The sequence below is a fragment of the Hippoglossus hippoglossus genome, chromosome 12 (genome assembly GCF_009819705.1).
Source record: "Hippoglossus hippoglossus isolate fHipHip1 chromosome 12, fHipHip1.pri, whole genome shotgun sequence".
NCBI lineage: Eukaryota > Metazoa > Chordata > Actinopteri > Pleuronectiformes > Pleuronectidae > Hippoglossus > Hippoglossus hippoglossus.
This window is the reverse complement of record NC_047162.1, coordinates 9,698,866-9,712,600: the sequence shown is the minus strand read 5'-3', so window position 1 is coordinate 9,712,600 and position 13,735 is coordinate 9,698,866. Positions and strand designations below refer to the sequence as shown.

Sequence of the window (13,735 nt, the reverse complement as noted above, 5' to 3'; positions counted from 1 at the left end):
GAGACGGATAAGCCGTATAGCGGATGAAAGCATGGAATCCAGACATCATTTGTTTTCTTGTTTATATCCCTGTGCTTTTCCGAGTGCGACGTGGCGGAATGTTTTCCTTACAGTGTGCACGTCAACCTGAGAGGACGTGCAATAGATTAAAAATAAGTTTGAAAAAAAACACTTGTATGTGGAATGTAGACCAACCATTGTGTCAGACTTTCAGTTTCTGGTCAGCAGGTATGCTTTGTGGATTTTCAAACAAAGGAACAAGCCAGCAAACCTGAAACAGAGTAAAATCCAGGGAAGGTAACTAAACCAAAGGACGAGGAAATCCAACATGTGATGTGAACCAACCAGCAGAATGGAACCACGAGGAGATGGAGGGATGCTAACAGACAAATTGAGAGAGAGGGACACAGAGACTAAAGGAGGCAGCGATCATTGGACTCAGGTGTGACACATGAGAGCAGGAGCAGATCAAGAAGGAGGGAAACCAGAGAAAGACAGGAAGTTAAGCGAGAGAGGAAAGAAGCTTAAAGTTAAAAAACAGGAATTAATTAACCCAAAGTGTAAAGAAAGATGTAACTCAAGAAAATCTAAATATAATAAACCAAAGTCCAAGTCCCAAAAGTCCACCAAGGCCCAAGTTTCCATCTGAAAGCGCATTTAATTCCACTTGATCCAGAAATGTATTTGGATCTGCATCAACTCATAGATTTCTATCCATTAAAATGCCCCTAAAGCCCCAAAGGGTGAAATCTTTTCATCTTGTACGTACAAGTAATGACACTCATGTTTCTCCATATAAGAGCAGCAAGAATTTCGTAACCTGACATTCAAGGGTGAAAGTTAAACTTGATTAGCCGAGTTCTCGCCATCATGGTGACTGTGTGAGTCCGAAATCGATTAAAAAAAAAACACCTTGAAATGTTAAAGGAGGCGATACAAAAAATTCCTGGATCCACTTCTTTTTGTACATCTGCTTCAAAATGTCATTGGGGTTGTTTTGGTCCATGTCCCATTCCTCCACCAAGTTTTGTGGGAATCCGTTCAGTAGTTTCAGTGTAATCCTGCAGAACAACAAACAACAAACAAACAGACAGGGGCAGTAACGTAACGTCCTTGGCAGCAGTCAATAAAAGATACATATTCAGTTTGAATTTGAAACATTTTATCAGTGATTTGATCTTGATTTGTATCTACATATTAAATATTGGATATATATTTTAGTCTTGTTTAGAGGAGCATTTAATTTTGGCTGCTGCTCCACCACCATCTTATAATGAAAAATAGGTAGTAGACACAACATCCCTCTGCACAGAGCAGACCCAGATGAGTCATGATCCCATCAAATCAACTCTCCGCACAGGAGCAGCAGAGGAGAAAAAACAGATCTAGTACAGACTTTTAAAAAAGGCCACAGAAGCATTTAGAATAATTACAGAACGGCCGTAGCAAATAAAATTATACAAACCGCAACTATGTCTCTGTGTCTCTCTCTCTGTGCGTCATGTGTATATGTCATTTTGTTACCTTTGCCAAGGAGGTTATGTTTTCACCCCTGTCCGTTTGCTTCTTGGTTTGTTTGTTTGTAAGCAAGATAAAGCCAAGACGACCAGACGGATTACCACGGAACTTAGTGAAAGGATGTTAAATGGGTCAGGAAAGAACCCAACTATGGGTCCTTGGCGGAGGAATAACTAGATAAACTTCTTCCTAATTCTGATATTTCAAAAAATAAATAAGTAAACATTGAAATGAAATGATCAAATGACTCATGCAGCATCATTTAATGTTAATTGTTTTAAATTGAGAGTCAGGTGCTCTGTAGAGCCTTGAGCTCAGGTCTAACCTTGATTGCAGATCACGAGCGCTGAATGACACTTCTGGCGCAGCAATTACGTCGTTGTCACAGGATGATGATGCACAAAAACAACGTCAGCCATATCCAATGTTTATTGTACACGTAGTATTGATACTTAAAAAGCACGTCCAATGACCGTGTGTAAATGTAGAAATAAACTTGTGTGCCGCGGTTCGTGCTGTGATGCGCTGCTCTCCTCCAATCGCATATTTTACCACCACAACTCATAGATCTGTCTCTTGCTGGTCATAAAAAAACACAATACGCCATCAAAATATTAGGGACATACGCTAAAAACAGACAGTTTTAAAACCGGTCTGTTAAAATGCCGGCAAACATAAACCTGTCTGTCTTTATCCTCACGATAATTCAGATGATTTTGAGAAGAATAAGAGGGACTGGAGTCCCCAGAGAGAGAAGGCCGATGCGACACCTTGAATGCAATGCACTGAGATACATTGAGTCCACTGTATAAGGTATGAAAAATATCTTGTAAAAATAGGCCTTATTTTCTAAGACTCGTTGATATTCTGCGTAGTGACTGTGAACTCGCCTCGACCTCCTTCCTTCAGGCAGCGTGAACAAAGAAAAGCTCCTGGGATGCAACACTAAATAGAGACAGTTTTACGCTCCCTGCAATCTTTGTTAATTAAATACAGCAATCCTCACTTCTGCTTAATGGCCATATGTCAAAGTTGGCATTCGTTTTTAGGTGCTGCTTCACATCTGAGGTTGGACAGAGGACGCTGGGTTTCACTGAAGCACTTCTCCTCCTTCAATGGCTTTCCTTTTCCTTTTTTTTCCCTTTTTTTAATGGAGCCTGACCCCAGCTCTCCATCCCCACCCATGAGTGGTGTTTCAATAACAGGAAACAATCGGCCATCGTCTTTCATCGTAAGTTGACGTTGGTTCCCGCACGGTGCCACTGGGTCTCTGTGGTGCCAGCCGGCCGGCCGGCCAGCCAGCCAGTCAGCCAGCCAGCCAGCAGAGGAGAGACAGAGAGAATAAAGAATACGCGCCGGCTCACTTGTTTCCTTATCGTCCTCCAAGGGGATCTGACGCATGGCCCTCGCGGCAGTAATATCCGAGACTGATATGAGGCGAACAGATTCCTGTCAGACTCACAAAACTGTTAAATGTACATACACAGTTCCATAAGGCGGCTAACTGAGAAACATGTATTATTCTATTGGTGAAATCACTTTTAAATGTAATTCAAGGTTTTTTGCTCAGAGTGAGGAAGCTAGGATTTAAAGAAATGAGTGATCCTGGTTGTTTACCCCCACCAAGGAAGTTATGTTTTCTACTGCGTTTGTTAGTTAGGAGGTTCATTTGACTTTCAGAATCCACTCATTTGTTCCAATGGGGCTTTGATTGTTATCGACAGACCGAAAGATGCACATCTTCATACCGTAGAGTCCTGACATTTAATTTAGTACATGAACCAACTTGTTCTTGAAGGAAATGCAGGAGATAAACCTGCAGCTCCGCCACCAGTAGCAGACACACAGCGCGTGTGAAAAACAGACAACCGACACGCAGCTGATCTGCGGTGCGACGACAGCCAGTGAGTCCAGAGAGTTGGGGGATCGACAGTGAAGACTGGGAGATCGACCGGTAGATCGCGATCGACGGGTTGGCGACCACTGGTCTAGATAATCAATGGGAAACACTGATTTGACAAGGCGAGATAGAGCATTAGCCTCGGCAGAGGAATCAGCTCTCTGACTAACCTTCTAGTTTTTTCATTACCATTTGACTGTTGGTTTGTATATTAGCAGGATTACACAAAAATTCCACAATTGATTTTATTGAAACTTTGTGACAGGGCCAATGAAATACACGTACAATTTTTGAGTGGGTTTGATTTAAAGTTCAGTTTGAAGAATTTAGTGACCTCTAGTGGTGAAGTTGTATATTTCAGCTGAACACCCCTCACCTCACCCTGCCCTACCAAACATGAAGGAGAACCTGTGGTAGCCTCCAGTTGTCATAAAAACTCAAAAGGTTTAGTTTGTCCAGTTTGGACGACTGTAAAAAACATGGCCGCCTCCGTAGAGAGGACCCACCGCCGACGTAAATACAAAGTATTTAAATATGAAGGGCCCATTCTAGGGTAAAGGAAATAACAATTCATACAATTTAAATGATCACTAGGATAATTTTATATGAAATTTCTGCTAACCCTTTCACAAATCTAATGCGGCAAGTTCTTGTGAATTACTCAAGAAATAATAACACAGGGAGAAGGATGGTTGCACATGTTCTGCACTTTTGTGCTTCAACCTTTCTTATACTAATACAGTAGACACAAAAGTATTGTGTGCGCATATATATATTATGCAGCCTTGCACGCGGTATTCATGCATTCAGTTTGTCTGTGGCAACCTTTGATTTTCTTTTTGTCGAGGCTGCTGTATGTTTTCCACCTCATCCATTTCTGTTGATACCAAACTGAAATGGGATATTAATAACTGCTCTCCTTGCAATAATGTCACACTCTGCAGCAGCAGCCGCAGCATTAAGAGCCCACTATTATACAAAGTGCATTTTAAGGTTCATCTGGAGGAAGCCTCACACAGACAGACACATATGCAACTTGATTATTAACCCCTCTGAATAATCATTAAGTATCTTTCAAGGACTTAAAACCATGTCTTCTGCAAGAGGGTTGAAAAAGAAATGATTTAGTTAACACCTATCTGCATGTAAATGAATACGTGATCCTCACCAGGCTTTTCCCTGTGGGAGCTATTTACCAAACAGTGGTACACTACATTTGAGGGAACCAAAAATAAATATACTTGCACATCCCTTCCTGTGTTGTAGGGTTTTGATTAATTGCCTGGGTTGGCTCGGGTTTGAGATGAGTATTTATATCAAACATTTTTGGTACAATCCTTTTTAATCCTACCACTGGAGGGCCTCTGAAATTAAAAATGTTCAAAGCCTCCCATAGCGACTTTAAGTAAATTGCCAGCTGTCTTGTTTGCTCCAGTGTTCTGTACTTGCCACATCGAGAAGTGGTCCTTCAAATAATCTTCTTGGGGTTTTTGATCCTCTAACTGCAGAGCACAGTGACACACACAGTGTCTCTCACATGTCTCTGCTGTACGTGCTGAGCTCCACCCGCCACCCCCTTTCTTCCACCTTTGTTTTGTACCTTTATTAGGTAAGAGCAGCATTCCTAGCATTCCGGCAGCATCCTCGATGACTTCATGAAAGTGCTTACAGACGCCTTTGCTTGATTGACTTTCCGACAGACACATCCTGTCCCCCCCCCCTCCACCTTCAGAAGCCGTTTTCCTCTTCCTCATCCCGACAGCGCACAGTCATGATCAGAGCTCCCCTTGGAGAGTTGTCCGGATACCTGTTGGGCTGTTTGCTTGGCCAGCTGGAAGTGTGTGTGCGTGTGTGTCTGTGTGCGTGTGTGTGCGTGTGTGTCTGTGTGCGTATGTGTGGAAGGTGAGAGGTAAAGGAAGACCTGGAGGAATTGTGACCGTGATGAACTATGGCTGCAGCAGCCTGTCCTGCATCCTGTTGTGTCTACATGATTTCTGAAAAGCGTTTCCTTTTTCAACTTGCAAGGGCTGTTTGTGTGTTTGTGTGTGTGTGTGTGTGTGTGTGTTTGTGTCTGGGTTAAGTATGTCTTTGTTCATGGTTGCTCACATTGTCAGTAATATGCAGTAGATTGCACTTCACTGGAAACCACCACTAATAAATTAACAAGTCCAATTTTACGTATTTTTCCTATACTTTAATTTTCTTCTTTTACATTCACCACTTTAATGTTACACATGTACATCTTCATGAAAAACTACAATGTTTCTGTGTTTTAAATACCGGAATAATAAAAATCCACAGTGGCTGCCATCGCTCAACGGCATAATCGCAGTTCTTTTCCCATGATCTCTTGACACTGGACGAGAGAAGACAGGGAAAAAAACTGTGTTACGTGCATGTTGGCTCCACAGTGAGCTGCTTAAAGGTCAGGAGGCGTTTGACCTCCTGCGCACAAGACGTCACGTAGTTACAGAATGGAGGCGAGACTTTTATGAATAAACAAATGGATTTTATAGATGCGGCTTTAAGTGGAATCGTTGTTGCGTGAGCTCAGAATTGTAGATTCTTATTGTCGGAGTAGAAGTGGAGTCGAGGCATCTTTTCACCCGTCATGGCCTTCTGTTGTGTTTAGTCATGTTGTCACTCATGTTTTGTCCTCATGATATTGACACGGATGGAATAAAAAGAATAAAAACAACAACCAGACACGGCTCATCTAGTCACATTATTTTAGTGCATCAACAGCCTTGGACACTTGGCCGAAGACCTCGTCCACTGGCAGCTCAGAGTCAACCTGGGGTGAAGCAAGAATAGATATAGAAGATATAGAGCAGTATATGTCAGATTTTACTAAAATTATTTTGTTTTTTTTTGTTTTCACTGTAGAATGGCGGCCACACTCACCTTCCTCACGATACCACGGCTCTCGTAGAAGGAAATGACCGGCTCTGTCGCTTTGTAGTACAGGTCCAGACGCTTCTTGATGGTCTCCTCGTTGTCGTCGGAGCGGCCGCTGGTCTCGCCGCGCTTCAGGAGCCTCTTGACCATCGTCTCGCCTTTGGCGTCAACGTACAGCAGCAGGCAGGGTTTGCCGATCTGGGAATCCAAACGGTTGACTTATTCATGCTCGTTCTTTTCCCTTCATGCAGGGATGAATTACAGACAAAACACCTCACGCCCTCCTCCTACCTTCTTCTCAAACTCCTCGCCCTGCTTCACCTCACGGGGGTAGCCATCGATGAGGAAGCCCTTGGAGACGGCAGCCTTGGCGATCATGGCGTCCTTGATCATGTCCAAAACTGTGTCCTGCAAGTATGCCCCGGAATATCATCTCAAGCCCTCACAAAGGTATCACAACCCTTTGACTTATCAGTATTATCGAACCAAAGTATTGGTTCCTCTCTCACCAGGGGCACGAGCTCTCCCTTCTGCATGATGGCCTGGAGCTGCTTGCCCCTCTCAGAGCCAGAAGCCACCTCGGCACGGAGCAGATCGCCAGATGACAGGTGGGTGTAGCCGTACTTTGCCACTATCTTCTCACACTGGGTGCCCTTTCCAGAGCCAGGCCCACCTGAAGAAGAAGTTTAGTGATTAACAATGTGCTGAAGCTTAAAAACGGAGACAAAGCACATGTCATGTGTACTCACCCACAACAAAGATGATCTTGGCATCTTTAATTTTGTCTGAAAAGAGCACGTACAGAAGAGGTCAAAGAGTCAAAATTTGCGAACAAACCAGGTTGGGTGAGTACATGAGGAAAGTTCCTTTTGAAACAAACCCTCTTGATGGTGAGATGTAGAATCAGTGGTGCAGGTATTCCCCATGTCTGTCTGTGCTATAGTGCAGGTTTGTGCTATAGCTCAAACAGTGTTGCCATGGCAACTGTTGTCACCTAAGTAACTGCTTACATGAAACTAAAGGAAAAGTCTGAGCTACATAAAGATCATATAAATGTTGATAATAAAAGATAAATGTAATATATTTAGATTTTATTTTAATGAAAACACAGAATTATGACTTCTGACTATTTTAAAAACTATATCATACTTACTATTTTACGAGTCTAGCATTCTGAATGAATACAGTGTCATAATAAAAAAATTATGTTGCTAATGAAATGTGATATCATTTATTTCTCAGTATAAATGACATAACATATCTAAGTGCAGTATCTTTAAATGTAATATGAAGACAGTCACTGTATTCTCAAAAGCTACCAGGAGAGGGCAGTAGAGTCCAAGAAACAACAGCACTTCAGCTCATATAGCCAATAATAAAAATCGAAACATTTTCCACACCAGTGAATCGTCATGAATGAAAAGTCATTTGAATCAAAGGTGTATTATTTACCTGCCATTGTGTTGCGTTATAAGAGGACTTTCCTTCAACTAAAAGACACAAAAAGACACAATTAATTTCATTGAGGCAAAATAATTAACATGGGTCACAATTTTTTGGGTTAGTCCATTATTGTACAGTAAACCGACACAGACAGTATACTATGTGAAAGTGGACAGTAGGTATCAGGAAGGGGCTCCATTTTAAGGCTGTACACACTCTCTCTCTCTCACACACACAAACACACACACACAAACAAACACACACACACACACACACACACACACACACACACACACACAGCACAACCGAGGACAGTTACCCGTTTAATCCGGAAAATCAGAGGATTGTGAAATAATAAATACTATCAATAACACTATCTAATGCAGTGGTCGCCAAACCGGGCGTGTCCGTTAATGGCGGAGGAGCGTTTCACTTTCCGAATGGATTCAGAAAGTGAAACTCTGGAGTGCTTTTACTTTGAAACGGGTTCAGGAAGTGTTGTAAATACGTTTGTGTCATAGACAGATAAACAGTGTGTTCCACTGCCGAATAAACAGAGAAAATGATCTTTTACCTGAGTTTTAATGTTTATCTGTTGAAATTATTTCACACACATGCATTTTAAAATGTTTAAACCACTTTCTGTATGCGTTTCAAAATAACTCCAGCGTTTCTTTTGTTTAAAAAGTTTTTATTGTGAAATATTTGCAGGAGCGACACACGCACGGCTTTATACTTTAGAGTACTTTGAGTACAAGGGACTACTTTCATACAAGGAAATAGTCACATTTATGGCCATATTCAAGTCAAAGTCTATGTACAAAACATTGTGCAGCTCCTCTGCAGAACATATTGTTGAACTGAAGCTAAATATGGTGCACTGAACAGATGCTGTAAATATGAATTGATATTAATGTGAATATTGTTCATTGAAAAGATAAAGATGCATAACTGCCTTTCTTTGTGTATATTTATGCTCGTACATTCAGCCTTTAACAGAAATTGCAAAAACTAATAAATATGACCCTCCTCGGTGGGTTTCTTGGAAGATATCAGGGTGGTAGATCTCGGCTTATGTTTGGAATTAAAAAGTGATCTTGGGCTCGAAAAAGTTGGTGACCACTGATAATGTATCAAGAAACACATTTCTTTGACATATTAACCCTCTGGATGATGTAACACTAGCAGTATTAATCATTTTGATAATGTTATGTCAGCATGTGCATGTACATAAACTATTCTAAGCAGCATTTACAGTATGAGAGTCTCAACACTTAACACGCTTCACCAGTTTAAAACCTATTAAAATAATCTATAAAAATCTATTATTAAAGCTATGTTTAAATAAAGAAAGACGCAGGGGTGGTACATTTAGATATAAAAGAGAAAATGAGCAAAGGCACTCTTGCTGTGGAACAACTAAACAGCCTTTATTAGTGTAGCTGAAATATGGCAAAGATGAAAAACAAGGCACCTATTCAGGATGTCTACATACATTTTATTATTACTATTTACTTGCCAATCTTTCCTATTTTTCACGTATTTTGAAAAATAAAAACAGTCTTTACCTGATTGCTGTAAATGGTGTTTATTTCATGCTCCTAATTCAGAATAAGATCTAGTCCTTCAACCTTTGATCTGCACAGGAGTGTAGTTATATATTGTTAGTACTGACTTTTTCTACAGAAGACAACAGCCACAAACTGTAGCTTCCTGTTTACACATTTCTTTCAGACTTGGAGACAGAAATGAGGGGAAGGAGGAATGAGGAAGGCGGCTGGCCGAGTATTTGGGCCATGTGTAAAAAGATATTGTATCTTCAATTGGCTGCCTGTGCCTGTGTCATGTGCTCGGGTTGAAAATGAATGTGTTTGACTTTAAATAACTTGCTTTGACAGGTGCTGCCTGGGCCAAAATAGTTTCTCCACAGGCCGAACACCCCACACGCTGTCATAGAGACTTTCACCTTTCCATGCGGTTACGCTTACCCCAGTTTTGGTTGTAGTGTTACTTACATCACTTACAGACAGGTGTGTACTAATCAAGTAACATGAGAAGTTGCTGCCCTGACTTTTTGTGAAACCAGATTCGTAACAAGAAGCAAACAGGTGATTTCTTACGTTTCATGTTGGGATTTGGTCGTCATGGAGAAAAGTTCTTATCATAATCAAAAATATATTTGTAGGTTTTGTGTGACAAGAGTCGAATTTGACCTCGCAGGAATCTGGCTGTTTACTCACTGGCACCTGCCTGCTATACAAACAAATCTGTAACTGTGGTGCCAGGCTGATTAATAAGCTGTAACAGTGATAGAAAGGTGATATGATACAGTAGATGCTTTTACACTGCAGCATGGGACAAAAATATGAATTACTATTGTATTGCACGAGGTCCAACTGACAGATTCTCATAGGGCTCGAACTAACACGTGTTCCCTGGTTAACTGTAACGACACATCACACCAAATACTCCCATCTTGTTCTCTGGTTCTCACTCGCTCTGCTCCTCAGCTCTACTGCTGCCACTTCTCAGGTGTCCGGTTTTATGCGAGCGTCCATTAATCCTGTGGTCGTGCAAATGTCACTCGGAGGCCGGCGTCCGAGTCAGCACAGAGCCGGTTTGGGAATCCCACTCTGGCCTATTATGGTGCCATCTTTTGAGTCCTCCCCTGCTTCTTTGGCACTTACTTTGGCACTTACACCAAATACTGTGCTGTGAATTATGGAAGTGAAAACTATATGCAGTGAAATTGCCCTCATGCATTTCCCAGCTGAGGCCGTATCAGTGCTGGATTTTGTGACATGTGGACAAAGCCATTTGGATTTTATACGGCTGTGGCTGTGGGGTAGAGCGGTCGTCCTCCAACCAGAAGGTCGGCAGTTTGATCCTCAGTCTTCACCATTTGCATGCCGAAGTGTCCCTGGGCAAGATACTGAGCCCCTAAATGGCCCTTCATAGATGTTAAATGCACTATAGTAAGTCGCTTTTGATAACAGCGTCCGCCAAATGACATGTAGTAATGTAATAAATACAAGGACTGGCTCCATATTGTTTCCCTTCAAATCCCTTGAAGCTTACAGTTGCAGAAATAATGCAATACCATGCAACTGCAGAAACATTAAAGATATAGTCACATGCTTGATATTACATCTACAGATACCAGATTCACCCAAATGTCAAGTGAGTCCCACCCTCATGTCTTATTAGACTTTTTTAAACATGCAGCCCGGCTAAAAAAAGACCCTGCCAGTCTGCAGCTGTTAAGGGATAGTGTGTCAAGACGGCTGCATGGAGATGAAGCTTTCACTCACTGCGCCCTGGAAGTATAGCAACAGCAAAGTACTGAGCGGTTCATGTATTTGTACATTCTCCACACACACCGTTTAGTTACTAAGGAACTCTGCACATTAATTGGGCGTACTGTCTCTTTAAGGGAGAACAGGGGAACCTTTGACGTCAGTGCAGTGGTAGATATTCCATGTTGTTTGTGAAAGGATGGAGCGACATTAATTCATTGTGTGCGTGTGTGTGTGTGTGTGCGTGTTCTAAATTGCAAACTTCCTCTCACAGGAATCAATAGCACTCAGCCGCCTATCAGCTGTTCATGACCATTACTGAGGCTAAACGGCATGACAGTGGAATTAGAGTGTGAGAGCAGCTAGTGTGGAATTGTCCTTTAATGGGTGGAGGTGAAGGAGAATGTTTAAATGACATCAGGGTGGAGGCGGAGCGAAAAACAAATCTGGAGAAGAAAATCCTGTTTTGTATTTTGCATAGCCGTTATGAGTGTCATAACTGTACATGACACACACACACACACACACACACACACACACACACACACACACACACACACACACACACACACACACACACACACACACACACACACACACACACACACACACACACACACACACACACACACCTCTGCCCTGCACAGAACAACCTGATCCTCTGACATTGTCGACCATTTTTAAACAGTGTGACTGGTTAAAGTTTGTCGAGAAGCCAGATGACAGTTTACCATTACAGTCTTGTGTTATTCTCCATCCCATCATACAGCTCTGCCCACTCTCACTCCCTCTCTCTGACATCTCTCCATTCCTCTCCTCTCCCTCTGACAGCGTTCACACCCAGCCCCTGCCATTTTCCTGCCGATTCTTCCTCAGTGGAGCCTTTTGTCCTCTGTACTGACCTCTCTCTTGTCGTGTGGCTCTAGATCCCAGTGCAAGGGGCTGCTATCCCTGGATCCCTGTGAGTGTGTGTCTGCACAGTTCCTGCTGCACGGCAGCCCTCCCTCCCCCTTGCCATGCCTTTTTATAGCTCAGCTGAGCCTGCTCAGGCTGCGTTGCATTCTGGGTGAGAGGGAGGAAGAACTGGCGAAGGGAGGGAGGGAGGGACGAAGAGGAGAGGATGAATGACAGGAGGGTGAAATAAGAAGCAGCGGGAGAAGAAGAGAGGGGCTGTGGTCGAGGGTTTTGTTTCAGGTCATTAGGTAATAAATGTTCACTAGTGTATCCCAGCAACTTCCTTTTTAGAAATGAGATTTTGTGGTTTAATTATTATTCGTTGGTGTGAACAGAGGAACACAGATGGGGAATCAACCTTTAAGGGAAACAATAATCTGCTATAACACCACTACGAGTTCGCTTGAAACTGGGAATATTACACAGCAGCTTTGGAGTAGGTGCAATCGGGGAAGAAAAGAAAATCACAACAAAGAAAAACGGAAGCTGAATAAAAATGTGTGGTTTGATAAATTCTTTACATTCCCTCTCACTCTTGGTCGTGCAAACGGGAAGCTTTGTGGCCCTTTGTGCTTTGTTCCACTGGAGATTGTGCTTGAGAAATCCAGTCCATTGATTGTGTTGCTCTCAGTAGACCCAGGACTTATTTTCTAATACAATGAATAGGATAAAATTGTGTGTCAAAGTGTTACTTATGTGATTTTCCTAACCTAAAAAAAAGAGGAATTTATACGTAGAGACTTGAGAATTTTTTTTAAATCAAAAACAGCACTGTACGGGCCCGAGCACTTGCGATCTCCATGTTACGGGCATTTTGTGCATCGCGGGAAGGATAAACACCACTTCTTGCGTCCGTCACGCGGCACTGGACCACGCCCACTAATGACGCATTACGGCCCACGCCACCAGGTGTAGACCACACAATTAAGATTTTATGTAAATCTAATTAAAGTTGTAAAACGGAGCTTACCTCTTTTTGGCAGTAGGTGGTGCTACCACCATCACTACATACAGATTAATAGATCTGTTCAGGTCAAAAACACACTTGTTTCTCTTCAGATCGTATAAATCGTTCACCTTTGAAACAGTCCAAGACATCAGAGGAATCTATGACCACTAACATGAAAACAAACTGACAACACGGAATTCTTTGCTTAATAAATCCTTTGAAGTGTTGTTTTATATAAAGCCTGGGTGGAGTTAATTAGTAAGTCACAAACCAGTGTTATTCTTTCATCTTAACCCTTTGTTCCACAACATGGGTCAAAAGTTAGTTTTTATTGTCTGAATGAATTTTATCATTCACTATCTTGTTTTTGATTACCACAAATCATTATTTTCCTTTTTCCTTTATAAACAAATGTAAATTTTGTATTTCTACATCACTTTTACACACATGGGTCCAAAATGACCTATACAGTATGTATTCACTACGGAACACCTGTCATTCATTTCACACAGCTGCTTTTGCACATCTGATGCATGTAAGTCATATTTTACAATCCATTACTAGTGAGAAAGAGAAATATGTACAATACTAACTAGCTGTTAGCTAGCTAGCTTCTTTTCTGGCTAGCTAACCATTGCTAGATCAACAAAATAAAACTCGAAATATAACAGTATATACTTAATAGACTGATTGATATGAAGAATAAGCTGGGACTGTAATCATAGGTGAAAATGTTGGTGCTTACTGGACAATGCAGTGGAGTTAAAAAAGACTTCC

General features: G+C 41.8%; 1 protein-coding gene across 2 annotated transcripts; it reads right to left on the bottom strand.

The window, feature by feature from the left end:
- Window positions 1–5,910: 5,910 nt before the first annotated feature.
- Window positions 5,911–12,078, bottom strand: ak1 (adenylate kinase 1). 2 transcript variants are annotated; one of them, XM_034603160.1, is made up of 7 exons: window positions 11,958–12,078; window positions 7,769–7,806; window positions 7,066–7,101; window positions 6,826–6,989; window positions 6,608–6,724; window positions 6,323–6,514; window positions 5,911–6,212 (listed from the first exon to the last, which is right to left on the bottom strand). In XM_034603160.1, the coding sequence occupies exons 2-7, from the start codon at window positions 7,773–7,775 to the stop codon at window positions 6,144–6,146; spliced, it is 585 nt and encodes a 194-aa protein (XP_034459051.1). In that variant the 5' UTR covers window positions 7,776–7,806; window positions 11,958–12,078; the 3' UTR covers window positions 5,911–6,143. The 2 variants fall into 2 exon arrangements, with proteins under 2 accessions (XP_034459051.1, XP_034459052.1); XM_034603161.1 differs by lacking the exon at window positions 11,958–12,078 and adding an exon at window positions 8,132–8,170.
- Window positions 12,079–13,735: the final 1,657 nt, after the last annotated feature.